Consider the following 21,175-nt stretch of genomic DNA (forward strand, 5'->3'; position numbering starts at 1 on the left):
GAGGAGGCAGCGGAAGTAACACGCACCTAGAGGAGCGCCAGCACCGGAACTACACCGCTCCGTCCATTGTGTAGTGGATGGTGCTGGTCACTGCTGCGCTGCTCCCCTTCACTTCACTGGGTGACCAGTTCTGTCCATTATACAATGCATGGAGCTGTGTAGCTCAGACGTCACACTAATACCCTATGTCTTTATAGATTTATTAGAAGCCATACTACAGAGAGCTAGTGGTCACGGGTCACCAGCTCACCGTAGTAGTGCTGCCGGTAAGGAACCGGCAATTATCAGACAGTAAGGCAGCCGCATACCCTGTGCAGCACGTCTGCCTGTTTAATATGGATGACCCAACAGGTGATCAGTATCTGATCAGTAGGGATCAGATTCCAGCACCCCCACCGACCAGCTGAATGTAGAGACCCACTACGCCTTCTTCCTAGGCCAGTGACGTCACATTTAGGCTAGAGCGAGTCAGATTGCTCTATCCGAATCCAATTAGTTTGAAAGCACTTTATTTATATGTGCATGAACAAATTTAAATTACTGTTCCAAAATCTCATTAAGGGTGCATTCACACGACCATATAAATGGATCCGCATCCGTTACACAATTTTGCAGAACGAATGTGGACCAATTCATTTCAATGGGGCCGCATAAGATGCGGACAGCACGCGGTTGTTCCGTTCCACGGACCCGCAAAAAATATGGAGCATGTCCTATTCTTGTCCGTGGTTGCGGACAAGAATAGGCATTCTCTATATAGCACTGGCCATGTGCGGACCGCAAAACACTTACGGTCGTGTGAATGGACCCTTACGAAGCCGCTTTCCATCTTCGAACAGTAATTTATGTGCATAAAAAAAAGACGAGAGACGAAGAAAGTCATGCGTTATTTGCAGCAAGATTTGCCAGGCCTCAGCGGAGCCCATACATTTCTGTGCACGACAAATCGGGTTCAGATAGAGCCTAGTAATGCACAGATATTATTACAGAATACAAGTAGTGATCTAAACATTGCATGTTATAGTTACCTAGGGTGACTTAAAAAAAAATATATAAATAAAAAAGTACAAAACTAAAAGTTTATTTAAAAAATATACATAAAAAAAAATAAAAAATTAAATAACCGAAAAAAAAAAAAAAAAAAAAGTCACACGCTCTTAATATAGCATCAATAAAAACTACAGATCGCCCCGCAAAAAATAAGCCCCCACACAGCTCTGTAGATACAAATTTTAAAAACAGTTATGGGGGTCGGGATATGGCAATTTTTTTCCAAAGTTTTTTTTCCCCCAGTATTAAAAAACACAAATACTAAATAAATCTGATATTGTCATTGCACTGACCCCAAGAATTGAGTTTTACTGCATAGCGAACACTGTAAAAATGAAACCTATAAAAAAAACTGTGGTGGAATTGCGTTTTTTTTTCTAATTCCACCCCATTTGGAATTTTTTTCCAGCTTCCCACTGTATGCCATAGTAAATGGTGCCATTAAAAAGTGTAACTTGTCCTGCAAAAAACAAGCCCTCATATGGCGATGTAAACGAAAAAATAAAAAAGGTCATGGCTCCGGGTAGGCAAGTAGTAGAAAATGAAAACACAATGACTGAAAATCCCAAGTTTTTTTAAGCTGAAAATATGATGCCGAGTACAATAGAAATCAGCAATGCAAATGTATTTGACGCATATCAATTCCCCCTTTTGCCTGGGACACGTGAAATGCACATCACAGGTTACAGGTTAGCCTTTTTTGTGGATTTCAAATCAGCAGAGTAAAAATATATGCTGTATGAACGCATGCATTTCCCATTCAAATCAACAGGACACACTTTTGGGCATATTTCACATGTACTTTGGTGCAGAGATACAAGTAAGTATTTTCTGTATCTGGGCAGTTTTTCAGTCTGAATAAGGTTTCCATTCACCGATAGCAAACCGATCTTAAAAACAGAGAGGAATTGAAATACAAAAAGTCTGAAAGCTGAATAATCTGAAAGCCTCATAGAATACACACAGCACCTTGTGAAGGGAGTGCCAGACGAGGAGAGACGTTCACAGAACCCAATACCGCAGACGGAATATCAGCCATACACAATGGGACTGGCGAGATGGCACACGTGCATCGCTGTGCCCTCCAGCGTGGACAGATGGTAAGCATCCTATGCACTCACCAGGAGACATGTGGGCAAAACACACTAGAGTTTACAGCATAAGGCCTCTTGCACACGGCCGTTGTGCGGCCATTCCGTGCATTAGGGACCGCAATTTTCAGTCCCCAACGCATGGGCAACATCTGTGCGGCGGCTGGGATGGATCGAGACCCATTCAACTTGAATGGGTCCGTAATCCGTCCGCACCGCAAAAAAAAAAATAGAGCAAGTTCGATTTTGTTGCGGTACGGAGGCATGGACAGAAACACCATGGAAGCACTCCGTAGTGCTTCCGTGGGGTTCCGATCCGTGCTTCCATTCCGCATATGGGTCCAAATCCGTGATGCGGAGCGCACACGGGCCGGTGCCCGTGTATTGCAGACCCGCCTTATACGGGCCGCAATACGGCCACAGGCACACAACAGTCGTGTGCAAGAGTCCTAAGGGCATGACCACACTGAGTGGTCGCGAGCTGTTCAGGGTGTGGCCAGCTGCGTTCGAGAGCTGCACAACTAATTAGACCTCAGGTGCCTGCAGGACAGAAATCAGACGGAATTCCGGGTTCCATTATTTATTCTCCATTCAACTATATTAGGACAGATTAAAACAGACAGCGTTCCTTTTGGCTTCGGTTATTTTCCATTATATGCGTTATAATGGAATGCTATAACGGAATTCAACACGTTTATGTGAACCCGCCCTTATTGAACTAATGAAGACTGCACTGTATAGAGGGTGTTGAAGGTGCAGCGCAGCCATTAACAATGAAGACTTCAATAAATATGAGGCTGCTGAGGCCAAATTGTCTCATGACCACGCCGTGTGGTCGTACCCCAAGTGCTTTCATCTTGAAACCATAGTTCACCTGATAGATGTGCATTGGAGATCCATCGACCATCCGCACCGCAAGAAAATAGAACATGTTCTATTTTTTTGCGGTGCAGAGGCACGGAGAGAAACCCCACGGAAGCACTCCGTAGTGCTTCCATGGGGTTCCGTGCCTCCGTTCCACACCGCAGCTCCGGATTCAAGCGGGGAGCACACGGCCGGTGCCCGCATATTGCGGACCTGCTGTTTGCAGGCTGCAATACGGCACCTGCCGGGCAACGGCTGTGTGCATGAGGCCTTAAAGAGATTCTTCAGTGGCCAAGCAGAGTGCAGGGTTAAAAAAAAAAAACTCCCTCTTTCTGTTGTGCTTCTGTTGCGAGACTGAGACATGCCGTCCATGGCCTCAGTGGTGGCAGCAGTCACGTGGTGTCTGCATATGTCACAGTGATGCCGCTGATGGGCCGGCAGCGGAGACACACATGTAGAAGGTACAAGAGGACATAGTATTAAATTAGAGGGGAGGAAAGGTTTAAAAGTAATATCAGGAAGTATTACTTTACTGAGAGAGTAGTGGATGCAGGGAATAGCCTTCCTGCAGAAGTGGTAGCTGCAAATACAGTGGAGGAGTTTAAGCATGCATGGGATAGGCATAAGGCCATCCTTCATATAAGATAGGGCCAGGGGCTATCCATAGTATTCAGTATATTGGGCAGACTAGATGGGCCAAATGGTTCTTATCTGCCGACACATCCTATGTTTCTACATCACGCTGGAACTGGAATCAGAGGAGCAGGAAGCTCAGCACTGGAGATAGGAGTGGTTTTAGGTCTCAGAGAACCCCTTTAACCCATTCACGCCCGATGACGTACATGTACGTCATCAGGCGTGTGTTTAAAGATGGCGCCTTAGCCGCGGGTGGCCGTCTGCTTCTTTTAGCAAACAACCGCGGATAATGTCCGCACCGGCATGAATGCCGATCGCGGACATTTGACTCCTCAGATGCCGTGGTCAACCCTGACCACGGCATCTGCGCGCGCTTTAAACCGTAAGCAAAAGCTATCGGTTATGCCCCAGCTCCCCTGTGTGGCGATCGGAGGAGCCGAAGTGTGTATGCAGCAGCCTCTGTCTTTATGAATGACAGGAGGCTGCTGCATAGTATTTCCTATGGAGCCCTTGCCTGTAATAGGGCTCCATAGGAAAGTACTAAAATCAGAGATTCCAGAGTCTATGATAATAGCAATCAAATGACTGCATGTTATAGTTTCCTATGGGAACTATAAAAAAAAAAAAAAAAGGTGTAAAGATAAAAAAAAAAATACACTTCATGGGGGGGGGGGGGGGCGCGATGTGCGAAAACGCCCATAGTAAAAAAAATATTCCCCATACGGCAAACAGCAAAACGGAAAAAAATGGCCAATTCACTGTTTTTGGTCGCTTCATTTTGTACAAAAAATTTAATAAAAAGTGATCAAAAAGTCATACACACCCCAGAATGGTATTAATGAAAAGTTCAGATCACCCTGCAAAAAATTAGCCCCCATACAGCTCCGTATACATAATTACAAAAACGTTATAGGGCGACAAAAGAAAAAAAACTGATTTTTTTCCCCACTTTTTAATTTTTTATCACTAACAAAACCTAAGAAAAACTATACATATAAGGTATCGCTGGATTCGTACTGACCTGTAGAATAAAAGTTTTATCGCACAAATGTAAATAAAAAAATTTAAACTGTGGTGGAATTGCCTTTTTTTCTTTTTTATTTCACCCTATTTGGAATTGTTTCCCTGCTTTCCACTACATCATATGCAATATTAAATGGTGGCGTTGGAAAGTACAACTTGTCCTGAAAAAAAAACAAGCCTCATATGTCTTCGTGAACAGACAAATAAAAAAAAGTTATGGCTCTGGGAAGGCAGGGAGCGCAAAATGAAAACGCGAAAAAAAAGAAAAAAAAATACAGGCTTGAAAGGGTTAAATAGCACCGACACTCATGTACTAAAACTGTTTCTGAACAGAGATCACGAAAAGCTGAATTTAGGCTCTATAGACATGGCTATGGGTAACGTGCGCTCTGGCGGTGTGGTGTGTAGGACATGCTGCTGCTCGGACCGTGTGCACACCATGTCTTACCTTTAATGAGCCGATACCACTGCTTACACACTAGGGCTGCAGTTTTATGTTCCTGATATGGAGACAGGAAGGACAGGATGTATTCCAGGACCTCCTCCGGCAGCTCAGACATTGAGCGGTGGTGTTTGGTCACCTCAGCTGTCGCCTGTGGCTCTTCCTCCTGCTCCATGGTCCCGTCTACAGCATCCTCTCTGTCAATGGCCATGAACGCGTCATCCTCGCTCTCAGAAGAGCTGGCCATGGCATTCCACACACGTCCTGCAAGTGAAACGAAACGTTAATATAAAAAGGCACAGAGTTAAAGGGGTTCTCAGAGACTGAAGACAGTAACACTGCAGTACAGCTCCCTCTAGTGCTGAAGCCCGCTAATAGCAACTGCATCCTGACACCCAGTGCTGATTTTCTATGCCCAAACCAGCAGACCGAGGGCACGGGGTCCAAGCTTTCTTTCTTTGCATACAGCTCATATGACTGGCTGTATGAACCGCCCATTTTGCACATTTGTTTAAATGCAAACGGAAGAACACGGCACAATAGAGCGAGTAGTAGATGACCCCCCCCCCCCCCCCAACTGCCCTTGCGATCTGACCGCCACTCCTGTCCCTACGAGCGGGCACATCAAGCATCGGCTGCACTCACCTCCAGCCCTTCTGATCGTCTGACTGAACTGCAGGTTACTGCCCTGTCACTCAAACATACTAATTGTGCCCTCGAGTCCTGGCACACACAGATGCCGGCTCTGAACACAATCAGACGGCGTTATCTGCCCGGGCACGTCGATGATCTTCCGTGGGAAAGTAGTGAAAGACAGGAGATGGCACCAGCAGCGGCCGTGGTACCACAAGTATAAGCATGCCCACAGCTGGGACTACTTGATTAGAGGCGCAGAGTGGCACGTGCCCATCAACTCGGCAATCGTCTCATGAAGACACAGAAGTTATCGCTGGTTCAGGATTACACAAACATGGCTGCTTTCTTCCAAAAACAGCGCCACCTCAATAGATGAGGTGTAGTCATTACCCGCAGGCAGGTGCGGCAGTCCATTCAGCTCTATGGGACTGGCAGAGACAGCAGGGTACAAGCACTCTGCTATCTCCGGGGGTCCCACAAAGTTGAAGGGAGCGAGTCCAATGCATTATTCAAATGGGGGTTCTGGTGACCAGCCCCAGCAGTCAGATCCCCTCCATTCATACCCTTATCCCCTACCCTGTGGGCAAGCCCTTTAAGAAGACAGCAGCCATGTTTTTTTTATAATCCTGGACTGCCCCTTTAAAACTCTAAAGTATATAAAAGGTCTCAGAAAGTCGCAACCACTAAAGATCTAATTATTGCGGGGGAGGAGTGCATGTAAATTGGCCCACAAGAGCCATTCCTCGGCCGGTGCTGTAGTACACCATGTGCATTGGCCGGCGGCAGGACGGAGCGGCCTCCTGCGCAGCGAGCACAGTGAACCGCACAGCTGGGGGGACAATATACTCGGCAGGGACATCTGACGGGGCTGAGCCGCTGCCGGGGACAAAGGAAAGACAGGATGGTAATTAGCACCGATGATAACGAAAGTGCCGACATCTGATGGCTCCATACCCGCCCTGACTCTACACTGCAAGGAAAAACGGAGGGGTACGGGGGGGGGGGGGGCCCAGACTGCGCCCTGAGAAAGCCGCACAATAATAGACGAGAGGTTCCTGTTTTACACCATAAAAATAAGGGGCCAAAATCTACCAGAGGTGCTCCTGGCATCGGCTGACACCTGACTGAGCGCTGACAACTATCCTGCTGGAATAACAAAGAGACATCTCTGCAGACAAAGGTTTCTGACCAGGACAACATTTTAATCAGATGTGGATTACGAAGCTGACATCTGACAACCCACCAAAGCCGACAACTCAGCGACATCTGACAACCCACCAGAGCCGACAACTCAGCGACATCTGACAACCCACCAGAGCCGACAACTCAGCGACATCTGACAACACCCCCAGAGCCAACAACTCAGCGACATCTGACAACACCCCCAGAGCCAACAACTCAGCGACATCTGACAACACCCCCAGCAGCCCGAATACATAATTGACATCTGACCTCCCGTCTGCAATCGGAGCATGCAGTCGATATCTGACAACTTTCTAGGCTGGCTGAGTATCGAACCGATATCTGACAACCCCTCAGGGAGGCGCACATCTGGCACCTTACACCCAGAAGTCTGTTTATAGGTGACAACACCCCAGCAAGCGGATGTAGTTAATACACGACAACCCCAGTCCTGGCAGGAAATATAGTCAAATCTGAGAACCTTCCCCCCGGCAGGCTGAGCATGGAGTCCATATCTGACAACTTTCCGGAACGGTGGAGCATGGAGCCAACATCTGAGAACTCACTGGAAAACTACAATCCGGAACCAGCCACCCACAGGCATACAAAGCCGACATTGAGCAACCAACCTACCCACGGGTGCCACGTCTGACAACACCCCAGCAGGATGAGGATGTAGCTTCCATCTGACAAACTGCACCCAGAAAACTGCCACCATAGTTTACACCTGACAACCCCCTTCCCCTGGCAGACCGCCACCATAGTTTACACCTGACAACCCCCTTCCCCTGGCAGACCGCCACCATAGTTTACACCTGACAACCCCCTTCCCCTGGCAGACCGCCACCATAGTTTACACCTGACAACCCCCTTCCCCTGGCAGACCGCCACCATAGTTTACACCTGACAACCCCCTTCCCTGGCAGACCGCCACCATAGTTTACACCTGACAACCCCCTTCCCCTGGCAGACCGCCACCATAGTTTACACCTGACAACCCCCTTCCCCTGGCAGACCGCCACCATAGTTTACACCTGACAACCCCCTTCCCCTGGCAGACCGCCACCATAGTTTACACCTGACAACCCCCTTCCCTGGCAGACCGCCACCATAGTTTACACCTGACAACCCCCTTCCCCTGGCAGACCGCCACCATAGTTTACACCTGACAACCCCTTCCCCTGGCAGACCGCCACCATAGTTTACACCTGACAACCCCCTTCCCCTGGCAGACCGCCACCATAGTTTACACCTGACAACCCCCTTCCCCTGGCAGACCGCCACCATAGTTTACACCTGACAACCCCCTTCCCCTGGCAGACCGCCACCATAGTTTACACCTGACAACCCCCTTCCCCTGGCAGACCGCCACCATAGTTTACACCTGACAACCCCCTTCCCCTGGCAGACCGCCACCATAGTTTACACCTGACAACCCCCTTCCCCTGGCAGACCGCCACCATAGTTTACACCTGACAACCCCTTCCCTGGCCCCTAGTTTACACCTGACAACCCCCTTCCCTGCCAGACCGCCACCATAGTTTACACCTGACAACCCCCTTCCCCTGGCAGACTGACACCATAGTTTACACCTGACAACCCCCTTCCCCTGGCAGACTGACACCATAGTTTACACCTGACAACCCCCTTCCCCTGGCAGACTGACACCATAGTTTACACCTGACAACCCCGTTCCCCTGGCAGACTGACACCATAGTTTACACCTGACAACCCCGTTCCCCTGGCAGACTGACACCATAGTTTACACCTGACAACCCCGTTCCCCTGGCAGACTGACACCATAGTTTACACCTGACAACCCCGTTCCCCTGGCAGACCGCCACCATAGTTTACACCTGACAACCCCCTTCCCCTGGCAGACTGCCACCATAGTTTACACCTGACAACCCCCTTCCCCTGGCAGACCGCCACCATAGTTTACACCTGACAACCCCCTTCCCCTGGCAGACTGACACCATAGTTTACACCTGACAACCCCCTTCCCCTGGCAGACTGACACCATAGTTTACACCTGACAACCCCCTTCCCCTGGCAGACTGACACCATAGTTTACACCTGACACCACCCCCCGACAAATCTGACAACCCACCACAGCAGGTATGTGGCCATAGGCTGACACATCGCTTCCAGCATCTACATGACAAGAGCCAGATTCCTAGACATCCATAAATTAGACAGAATGGATTCACAGCCAGAGACAGACCAAATGTTTAAAGAGACAGTCACTGAAGGGAAGAGACAGTCAGAAGATGAAGACTAACCAATAGACACCGATGGAGAGAGACGGTGACTAAGGGGATGGGGAGCTATGACCAGCCACGAAGAGACAGCCGCCGTGGATGAGACAGTCAGCAGAGACGAGGCGGCTACCAGAGACATGTATGACAGGAGGCATCCCGCCTCAGGCTGCACTCTCTCACCTGGCGAGGCGCGCTCTCTCCCAGCCTTGGTGCCGGTTTCCTCCCTGGTCACGGAGCCGCCATCTTCAGTAGCATAAGCGGCGACAGAAGAGGAAGGGCCAGAGCCGGCCGGGGGGGCGCGCACGTACATGCGTCAGCATTCACACGCACGTCGCACGGAGAACGTCCACCGCGCTCGCCGACGCCACGAAGAGCAGGTCGATCGCCTGACGCGCGCATGCGCTTTACAACCCGGATGGCTGAGGCGCCATATTGGGAAGGTCAGAGGCTGAAGACTAGTAATGAATCAGAAAACATTCACTATAAGCGGGTTACAATAGGGGATAATTCTTATCCCTTTCTTTAACTGTATCAACCACTCAGCCTGAGCCCCCATAATAGTCACAGTGCCCCCACCATGAATGACAGGAAGAGTTCCCCCACAATAAATGACACCCACAGGGCCCCCACAATCAGTGACAGGAGTAGTGCCCCCACAAAAAAAGACACCTACAGGGCCCCCACAATCAGTGACAGGAACAGTGCCCCCACAATCAGTGACAGGAGTAGTGCCCCCACAATGAATGACAGGAACAATGCCCCCATAATCAGTGACAGCAACAGTGCCCCCACAATCAGCCAAGGTGTCCCCAACCTGAATTAAAGCCACAATGCCCCCCATAAATAATAGCCACAGTGCCGTCACAGTGAATGACCGCCATAGTGCTTCTGCAATGAATGGTAGCTGTGGAGACCCCACAAAGAATGACAGCCACAATGCTCCTTTCACAGTGGCGCCCCAATTACCTCCATACACTGACAGCCACAGTACCTCCACAGTGATAGCCATATTGCTCTTATAAATGACCACCATAGTGCACACAGTCAAAGTGTATCCAAAAGTGACAGCTACAGGTTTAAAGAAATGTAAAAAAATCTTAGCTTCTAGCAAAAAAAAAAAAAAAAAGACTTGAAGAGTCAGGGGGGCTGTGTAATACATGGCCATGCACCCATTTCCGTATATATGACAATGAATGGAAGGTGAGCCAACAATTCTCTGTGAGGAAGGGGTCTGTTTTGTAAATCCCCGAAACGCGTTTGGTATCCCCCCCCCACCAGGAGAAGTGGGTCCGCAAGTCCGAGGAAACCTGGAGGTCTTATTCCGTGGGCCAGAAAATATCGGAGTATATCGGTGTTACAAACACGTGCAACAAACATCTCCACTGGCGCCAAAATTTGAATCTGGACACTAACCCTTGAGACTGGAGCTGAATACTACACGCCGAGTCGAGGGAATATAATCCAGTGTGAAGGAGCCTCGGGTAAGAACTTGCTTATCCCACACCATAGCGATCGCTTTAATCCAATACAGCGGGACGCCGCTGTGCGTACTTACAGCTGAATTATTACAAAGTTAAACTTTACAGCTGCATACGCTTGGGACTTTGATTCTCTCTATATGAGAGACCTGGCATAAAGACTGTTCGTAGGAGTGGATTACCATATATGGAACTACTCTTCAAGGTTCAAATACTGAACATTTCCACTATTTATTATTTGGATTTATTCTATATATATTGGGATCTTATTTATTAATGCATTAATACTGCTGTATTTAATCTCCTTTTATTGCTGTTTTATATTATCATCATATATATCATTGTCAGCATCAATTTTTTATCTCCTTTTATTTTATTGCTGATATCTTATTGTATTTCCATACTGTATTCTTATTTGTGCTCTTATTTTATTCTGCTACTCAATAAAAGATCCCTATACTTTCAGTGAGTGCACCACTTCTATTCTTTTATACCTTTATTTCTATCAGACTGGGTGCTGTCTGTTAGTGGGAGCACCTCTCTTGGACCCCTATCTCATTTTTAGTGCGACATTCCCTATATTGTATTCTTTATTAAGACTGGCGTCTAAAACGCCAATTTTAATAAATGTGCCCCTAAATGTTTGGATGGTCCCTTTAAGGAGGTAGGCCCAAGACTGAAAATTATCACCTATCCACAGGAAAAGTAAAATGTTTCTGATTGGCTGGGGTTGGACTGCTGGGGCCCCCACGTTCCTTGTCTAAATAGAGTGGCAGTCAAGCTCCATTTAACTCAGGCATCCTCAAACTGCGGCCCTCCAGCTGTTGCAAAACTACAACTCCCAGCATGCCCGAACAGCCTACAGGTATCAGCCTACAGCAGGGCATTGTGGGAGTTGTAGTTTTGCAACAGCTGGAGAGCCGCAGTTTGAGGATGCCTGATTTAACTCTATGGAGCTGCAAGAGATAGCCGAGTACAGCACTTGGCTAATCCCAGCAGCCCTACAGAGTTTAAAGGGGTTCTCCAGGACATTATGTAAATTCTCTGTCTCACCTCACCTGTGGAGGGGAGAGAATTTCAGAAGTACTTACCCTTCCGTTGCGCCGCCAATTCAACAATCTCGGCTGTGACCATGGGACTGCCCGACTGGCTGCGGGCTCTTCTGTTGAAGTCCCAACCAGATGTGCTACTGTTTCTTCCTGTTCAGCTGTATTTACATGATGCAGCTGAACAGGAGCACATCCAGTCGGAGGAGCCTGCAGCCAGTCACGTGATTACAGTCGAGACTGCGGAATCGGCAGCATGATAGAGGGGTAAGTATTGCGGAAAGTGTCTTCCTTCCATAGGTTAGCTAAATCGCTAGTTAGCTTGATCGGGAGCACGCAGCATCATAGGTTACAATTATGCCGTGCACGTCGGGCCGCCCGCGGGGCTATTGTCCCGTATTCATATGATCTTATGAGTGCGGGACAATGGCCCCGCGGGCGGCCCAACGTGCACAGCATCATTGTAGTCTATGATGCTGTGTGCTCCCGTGTGCACGATGTATGCCGCTCCGGGACATATAGCCCGCTCACGTACCGTATGTCTCGGAGGGCATACGGTCTTGTGCATGAGCCCTTATTCACAGGTCTGGATCTCTGAATGGGAAGAGTAGGAGCTGCTCATTTTCATCGTTATTCGTTAGGAAGAGAAGTGAACTGGTATAAAACTAATCTACTGCCACCTATGGATGTAACACAATAATATAATAGAATATGGCATATGTCCCGTCTATTCAGTGCTGCTTTCTGCTGTATCAAACTTTATGTAATTTTCCATTTATTGATCTGGGCATTAAAATTAAATAGGATGTTTTTGAATGATGGCCACTGTCTGTCCTCAGCAATGACAGAGAGGGCAGAAGATATACAGCATAGCCTCTTCAACCGGGGGATCCTGCCAATATTTAATCTCCTCTATATTAAGCAGAGACATTGTGCTATTCCTCTACCCACACATTGTAACTAAATGATATAAAGCTATTTCTAATGACCAAGAAAAGAATTACATACTGTGATCCTAAACTACCAAACACGTATCTGCTCTGCTTGGGGCAAACACAAGCTCTGGAGATAAAGTAATATCTACTAACTACTATAATACTGCCTCCTATGTACAAGAATATAACTACTATAATACTGCCTCCTATGTACAATAATATAACTACTATAATACTTCCTCCTATGTACAAGAATATAACTACTATAATACTGCCTCCTATGTACAAGAATATAACTACTATAATACTGCCTCCTATGTACAATAATATAACTACTATAATACTTCCTCCTATGTACAATAATATAACTACTATAATACTGCCTCCTATGTACAAGAATATAACTACTATAATACTGCCTCCTATGTACAAGAATATAACTACTATAATACTGCTTCTATGTACAGGAATATAACTACTATAATACTGCTCCTATGTACAAGAATATAACTACTATAATACTGCTCCTATGTACAAGAATATAACTACTATAATACCGCCTCCTATGTACAATAATATAACTACTATAATACTGCCTCCTATGTACAAGAATATAACTACTATAATACTGCTCCTATGTACAAGAATATAACTACTATAATACCGCCTCCTATGTACAATAATATAACTACTATAATACTGCCTCCTATGTACAAGAATATAACTACTATAATACTGCTCCTATGTACAAGAATATAACTACTATAATACTGCCTCCTATGTAAAATAATATAACTACTATAATACTGCCTCCTATGTACAAGAATATAACTACTATAATACTGCTCCTATGTACAAGAATATAACTACTATAATACTGCTCCTATGTACAAGAATATAACTACTATAATACTGCCTCCTACGTACAAGAATATAACTACTATAATACTGCCCCTATGTACAAGAATATAACTACTATAATACTGCTCCTGTGTACAAGAATATAACTACTATAATACTGCCCCTATGTACAAGAATATAACTACTATAATACTGCTCCTATGTACAAGAATATAACCGCTATAATACTGCCTCCCATGTACAAGAATATAACTGCTATAATACTGCTCATATTTACAAGAGAATAATTACTATAATACTGCCTCCTAGTTGAGAGGTTGTGTCTCAGTAGCTCGCCTCATTTCTGGAGCAAGCCCAGGGAGGGGCCACCCTGGGTAGGGATGCTCCCCAGGCAAAGCCCAGGCTCCAAGGCCTAATTAATTCCCAATCCTCCTTCTGAAGAAGATGAATGTGTAGAACGTCAGCAGTACAAGTGCAGCAAGAAGCCAGGATGGGAAGTAATTGCAGAGAAGAAAGAAGCAGTAAGTAGGAGTTTAATGAATCCACCTACCAGTGTGAATGTGCAGCTTTCAGAAGGAAAAAGTGACAGCAAAACCACAGTGCAGGAATACTCTGAAGCAAGAGGCCAGCAGAGTTTGCAGGAGGTGAAGCAGACTCCATTGCAGCCTGCAGGTGTGCAGCCCTCACCTTCCCTATGCAGACAGAGAAGAATATCCTTGGAAAGACAGACCATACAGCAAAATCTTCAACAAGATGTCCTGATACAGAGTGACCGTACAAGATCTGGGAGCAGCACCAAAAAGTAGCAAAAAGTGTGGAGGAGACCAAAGATGGAAAAGCAGGAAGGTTTCAAGGTGCAGCCACTGGAAAAAACCTGGGAGCCGGTCTCCAATCTGGAGATTGTGCACCCACTGCAGTGGCGGCAGCCGCAGCAAGTCCGAAGCCACAAGTGTCTTCACCAGCAGTGCAGAGGCTTGGGCTGGAAACAAGCGGAGGAACAACTACTACACCTGTGAGAGACCATCCTATGAGTCCACAGCCTGCAGTACCCAGCAATGGACAGTCTACTAGAGGGGGAGAGCGTGCTCCTGAGCTCTGCCTGGCTGATGAGATCCCAGCACTGGTGCAGAGAATGGAGACTCTGGAGCAAGAGAAACTGCAGTGTCAGAAGCAGATAGACTGCATGTACAAGCTGAAGGCAGCAAACCCTGACCACCAGGAGCTGCATGACCGCAGGCTGAACTCCCTGACCATACAGCTCGCCGATGCTGTAAAGGAGATGGACTCTGTCTTGGAACAACTAGGACCAGTTGGAGAAACTTACAGGAAGCAGCAGCGCTTTGAGTCAGAATTTTTCAAAGATGGTGCCCGGCAGTTCCATGAAAAACCTTTACTGCAGCCAGCAAGTTTTCCTTTTAAAGGGTTTCTACCACTTCAGTTTGACCAAATTAGCTTTCAGACACTAGCGATCTGCTAGTGTCTGATCTCCATAACCATGCAATTCTTAGACCTTTGTGTGGAGCCGTTTCATTAAAAAACTAACTTTTATTCCTATGCAAATGAGCCTCTAGGTGCTATGGGGCGTCTTTTCAGCACCTAGAGGCTCGGTCTACTCACACTGTATGCCCGCCCATCTCGTCTTGAATGCCTGCCTCCATCACAGCCATCGGACAAATTCACGCGCCTGCGCCGTTCACTTCTGTCTTCGGCGCAGGCGCAGTGAGTGAAGGCCACTCTCCTGATGCCGGCTTCCTCACTGTGACGTAGTCGGCGCAGGCGCAGTGAGGAATCCAGCACCAGGAGCGTATCATTTACTCACTGCGCCCGCGCCGATGACAGAAGTGAACGGCGCAGGCGCGTGAATTTGTCCGATGGCTGTGATGGAGGCAGGCATTCAAGACGAGATGGGCGGGCATACAGTGTGAGTAGACCGAGCCTCTAGGTGCTGAAAAGACGCCCCCATAGCACCTAGAGGCTCATTTGCATAGGAATAAAAGTTAGTTTTTTAATGAAACGGCTCCACACAAAGGTCTAAGAATTGCATGGTTATGGAGATCAGACACTAGCAGATCGCTAGTGTCTGAAAGCTAATTTGGTCAAACTGAAGTGGTAGAAACCCTTTTTAAAGAAGGAAGCAAGCATCCAGCACCTGCAGCAGTTCCTAGCACAGCACTACAAGTCCCAGCATCCAGCACCTGCAGCAGTTCCTAGCACAGCACTACAAGTCCCAGCATCCAGCACTCTGCAGCAGACAGTGGACATCTACCAGAAGGTAACTCTGTAGTAGCAGTGCAGTCGCCACAAGCATCAGGGAGCAGCACTGTGCAGATGGACTGTGGATTCCTACCAGAAGGTAACGGTGCAGCAGCCCATCAGACTTCTGTTACTGAGCCGGGCCCTCAGGGTTCTGCTGTGCAGGACTGTACTGCTGAGGACTGTGAGGACATTCATGTGTCTGATGATATTGCTGATACTCTGTGTAATAATACTGCTAATCATCTGTGTGATAATGCTGTGTCAGTGGAGAGTGCACCACAGTCTGTGTGGGATCTGGGGAATCAGGCCAGTCTGTGGTGTGACTGCTGGTGACACTGATGGTGGGGAGGGGGCAGTACAGTCTAATGCGCAGGAGTTCCCCCTTTAGTTACGCAGACAGTACCAGAACCCCCTAGTGAAGGAGGCCAGCAGTCTACACAGGGCACACAAGGACGGCAGGATAGTGGACCTGGTCACACCTCCTCTGGGAATGCCTGGAGCCGTGGCTCACCATCTTTTACATCAGGGATCAGCAACCTCCGACACTCCAGCTGTTAAGAAACTACAACTCCCAGAATGCCTTATTCACTTCAATGGGAGTTCGAATGAGCTCCTCCCTGGCTAAGAGTGGTGCGCTCTGATTGGATTCGCTCACAGCCAGGGAGAAGAGAACCGCCCCCTGTAAAACTGCGAGTCTCCGCCTTGTATAACCGAGTCGGCTCATTATAATATAGGGCGCCAAAATCAAAATGCTAAAAATATATTAAAAAAATATATAAAAGTTTAAATCACCCCTCTTTCCGTATAATTAAAACATAAATACCTAAATAACAATAAATATAAAGATCATGGGTATCATTGTGGCTAAAAACACCCATACTATTAAAAAAGGGGAAAAAAATCCAATACGGCGAATGGCGTAACGGAAAAAAGGGTCAAAATTGCCGATTTGCCATTTTCTCATTCTCTTACCCCAAAAATGTAATAAAATGTGATCAAAAAGTCACGCACACCTCAAAATGGTATCAATAAAAACTACAGATTGTTCTGCAATCAGTAGACATAAGTATAAAAAAAGTTATGGAGGTTAGAATATAGTGATATAAAAAAATGATCAAAGTTTAAATTTATTTTTACAATATTTAGACATAAGGAACTTAAACATATGGGGTATCATTGTAATCGTACCGACCAAGCAAATGAAGGGCATGGGTCAGTTTTGCCATAAACGAAACACCGCGGGAATAAAACAGTGGAGGAATTGTGTTCCCCCCCCCCCCCCAATTTCACCCCATTTGGAGGTTTTTTTTACTGCTTCCCACTACATTTTATGCCATAATTAATGGTGGCATTAGAAAGTACAACCTGTCCTACAAAAAATAAGCCCTCATACAGCTATGTGACCGAAAATATAAAAAAGTTATGGCTCAAGGAAAATAGGGAAGAAAAATGAAAACGCAAAAATAAAAAACCTTCGGTATCCTAAGGGTTAAGTACTATCATTGGCATGCAAGAACCCGGATGTCTCTACACAGTGAGACCTTTCAACAACACAGGACCGCATTCAGCCAAATACTGCCTTAGCTCAGGTGGATAAGATCATTAGAGATTAAGAGGAACCATAAAAACAGACAGTTATGGAGAAATATATCTCTGGATTAAAAATGATTATCTCATTTTTCAGTTTGAATTATATATTTTTTTTTTTTCCCTTCTTCAACAGATGTGGACTCTTTAAGTTAAAAATTGTTTTATTGTGTTTTCCATAATGGAGAAATCATTGTATGAGCTCTGAATGTGATTTCTGTTTTGAACTGATGGAGAAATGTTGTTTCATTAAATTGTATTTGTTTAGTTTTTTACAATCAAAATTGCTTCCTATATACAAGAATATAACTACTATAATAGTGCCTCCTATGTACAAGACTATAACTACTATAATAGTGCCCCCTATATACAAGAATATAACTACTATAATACTGCCTCCTATGTACAAGAATATAACTACTATAATAGTGCCTCCTATGTACAAGACTATAACTACTATAATAGTGCCCCCTATATACAAGAATATAACTACTATAATACTGCCTCCTATGTACAAGAATATAACTACTATAATAGTGCCTCCTATGTACAAGACTATAACTACTATAATAGTGCCCCCTATATACAAGAATATAACTACTATAATACTGCCTCCTATGTACAACAATATAACTACTATAATACTGCCTCTTATGTACAAGAATATAACTACTATAACACTGCTCCTATGTATAAGAATATAACTACTATAATACTGCTCCTATGTACAAGACTATAACTACTATAATACTGATCCTATGTACAAGAATATAACTACTAAAATTATAGCTTGCTGCTTTTCCAAGACTGCTTTACCAAGAGCTGATCTACAAGAGCATTGAAGATATTCAGGAGATACTCAGGAGGTAATCTGGAGGTGGATACAATCTAAACAAGTAAGATTTGTTTGTTTAAAATCTTTCTGTGCAGGAATTGTTATGCTTTTATTTCAGGTTCCACTCTTCAGAGGTTTGGATACTGTCTGATCTGTAGACAGCTCTCCATAATGCAGCAGGAAATTACCTTTTTGAAATATGAGATTTTTAAATTAACCACTAAACAAACTCTGGCTGAGAACATTGCAATGCCACTGCCACAGAGGCCCCCTAGAAATGGAAGATGGGTTACTGTAGGTTCTGGTAGACTGAGAGTTGTGGATAGAAGGCATGTCCCACAGTCTGTGGCTCTCCATAATTCATTTGCAGCACTTTCAGAGTACAAGAGCAACATGGAGGATGGCTCAAGCACAGTGGGTGAGAAACAATCATCTCCCATGCCTAAAGTATGTAAGACTGCAGCCAAACACAAAAAGGAGAAGGTGAGGATTGATAGTAAGCAGCTGTTGGTGGGCGATTCCATCATAAGAGGTCTGAAGTTTGAGGAGAATGGTGTTGTGAGATGTCTCCCTGGTGCTACCGCTAGCAGGGATAGACGACGGATCCTTAATATTGTTAGGCAAGCAAAGCAGGAAAGGGAAGTGGATGTTATTCTCCATCTTGGGACAAACGATCTGGCTTGCAATGAGGTTTCAAAGGTGAAAGAAGCTTTTCACACACTTGGAAAGGATGTACGGGAGGTTGCATCAACTGTTTAATTCTCTGCAGTTTTGCCTGTGCATAACCTTCAGCATGACAGGAAGATGCGCATTAAGGAATTCAATGTATGGCTTGGTGAATGGTGTCTGAACCAAAGGTTTGGCTTTGTGTCTCATGTTAGCTCTTGTTGGAATGGAAAAGAACTGTACAAGAAAGATGGTTTGCATCTTCCTCTCAAGGGAACGAATGTCCTCGGTGAACAGTTCCAAGTATTTGCTAAGAAGCATTTAAACTAGGAAAGGGGGGCAAAAGAGTGATAATCCAGCAGTCCAACTGCCCCCCGGAACAATGCCAGAAGAGGCCAGTAGCACAAAGAAGAAATTACAAGCTCAGAGTCTTGTCTACAAATGCTCGCAGTCTAGGGAATAAGATCAATGAACTTGAGGCTATAATCGCATCTGAGAATATAGATGTAGTGGCTGTTACTGAGACGTGGTTCAAAGGGAGTAATGACTGGGATATATCAATACCAGGGTTCTCTCTATACAGGAAAGACAGAGAAGGCAAGAAGGGGAGGGGTGGCCCTGTATGTGAAAGATAGCATAAAATCGAATTTGATACAAGTTAGCTAGAACAATTTAGAGTCAGTTTGGGTTACCTTGCAGCTTGATAATCATAAGGTAACTCGTGTAGGTGTGATATATAGACCACCTAGCCAAGTCAAAGAATTAGATGATCTACTAGTTGAGGAAATAGCTAAAATGACATTGAAGGGGGAAGTTATCATTATGGGAGACTTCAATCTTCCAGATGTAAACTGGAAAACCCAAAATAGCTAGTTCTGCCAGGAGTACAGATATTCTAAAATTCCCTACTGGGATTATCTCTACAGCTAGTAGTTGAGAAGCCAACCCGGAAGGAGGCCATTTTAGAGTTAGTATTCACAAATGGGAATTTGGTATCTGATATTACTGTAGGGGAAAGCTTGGGATCTAGTGATCACCAGTCAGGGTGGTTTACTATAAGTACAGTGACTGAGTCACACCACACAAAAACAAAAGTTTTAGATTTTAGAAAAACTGACTTTTCTAAAATTAGATTAGTGGTACACAAGTTCCTATCAGACTGGAACAGTTTCATTGGAGTCCAAGAGAAATGGGACTACTTAAAAGTGGCACTATTGAAGGCGACAGAAAATTGCATTAGGCTTGTCAGTAAAAGCAAAAAAAGGAAGAGACCACTGTGGTACTCAGCAGAAGTGGCCAAAATCATTAAAAACAAAAAGAAAGCATTTAGGAATTAAAAAAATAAAAATAAAATGAGGATGAAAGGCAAATTTATAAGATTAGGCAGAGAGAGGCCAAACAAGTTATAAGAGCTTCTAAAGCACAGGCAGAAGAGAAATTAGCTCAGGCAGGGAAAAAAGGCGATAAGGCATTCTTCAGATACATAAATGAAAAAAGGAAACTAAAACAAGGAATTACCAAATTAAAAACAAAAGAAGGAAGGTATATGGAAGAAGATAAAGAACTAGCTGACTGCCTCAATAAATACTTCTGTTCAGTTTTTACAAAGGAAAATGAAGGAGAAGGACCTCAGTTAGGAAAGAAGACTAATGAATCTTTTGATGCATGTGTCTTTACAGAGGAAGAGGTTCTAAGTCAACTGTCTAAAATTAATACAAATAAGTCACAGGGGCCTGATGGGATACACCCAAAGCTATTAAAAGAGCTCAGCGGTGAACTAGCAAAACCATTAACAGATTTATTTAACCAATCACTGGCAACAGGAGTCGTCCCAGTAGATTGGAAATTAGCAAATGTTGTGCCCATTCACAAGAAAGGTAGTAGGGAGGAATCGGGCAACTATAGGCCAGTAAGCCTGACATCAATAGTGGGGAAATTAATGGAAACCATACTTAAGGAGAGGATTGTGGAACATCTAAAATCCTATGGATTGAAAGATGAAAAACAGCATGGGTTTACTTCAGGGAGATCATGTCAAACTAATCTTATTGATTTTTTTTGATTGGGTGACTAAAATAATAGATGGAGGAGGTGCAGTAGACATCGCTTATCTAGACTTTAGTAAGGCTTTTGACACTGTCCCACATAGAAGGCTTATCAATAAATTGCAGTCTTTGGGCTTGGACTCCCATATTGTTGAATGGATTAGGCAGTGGCTGAGGGACAGGCAACAGAGGGTTGTAGTCAATGGAGTATATTCAGACCAAGGTCTTGTTACCAGTGGGGTACCCCAGGGATCTGTTCTGGGACCCATATTGTTTAATAT

General features: G+C 45.3%; 1 protein-coding gene across 1 annotated transcript in view; it reads right to left on the minus strand.

The window, feature by feature from the left end:
- FBXO42 (F-box protein 42) overlaps positions 1-9,494 on the minus strand; it is a 34,933-nt gene extending 25,439 nt beyond the window's left edge. Inside the window, exons 1-2 of the mRNA XM_044278628.1 lie at positions 9,366-9,494; positions 5,113-5,370 (exon numbers count right to left, since the gene is read on the minus strand). Coding sequence (XP_044134563.1) covers positions 5,113-5,353 — 241 coding nt within the window. The 5' untranslated portion in view covers positions 5,354-5,370; positions 9,366-9,494. The remainder of the gene's footprint in view (positions 1-5,112; positions 5,371-9,365) is intronic.
- Between the last annotated feature and the right edge of the window lie 11,681 nt (positions 9,495-21,175).

The sequence above is a fragment of the Bufo gargarizans genome, chromosome 2 (assembly GCF_014858855.1).
Source record: "Bufo gargarizans isolate SCDJY-AF-19 chromosome 2, ASM1485885v1, whole genome shotgun sequence".
Lineage (NCBI taxonomy): Eukaryota > Metazoa > Chordata > Amphibia > Anura > Bufonidae > Bufo > Bufo gargarizans.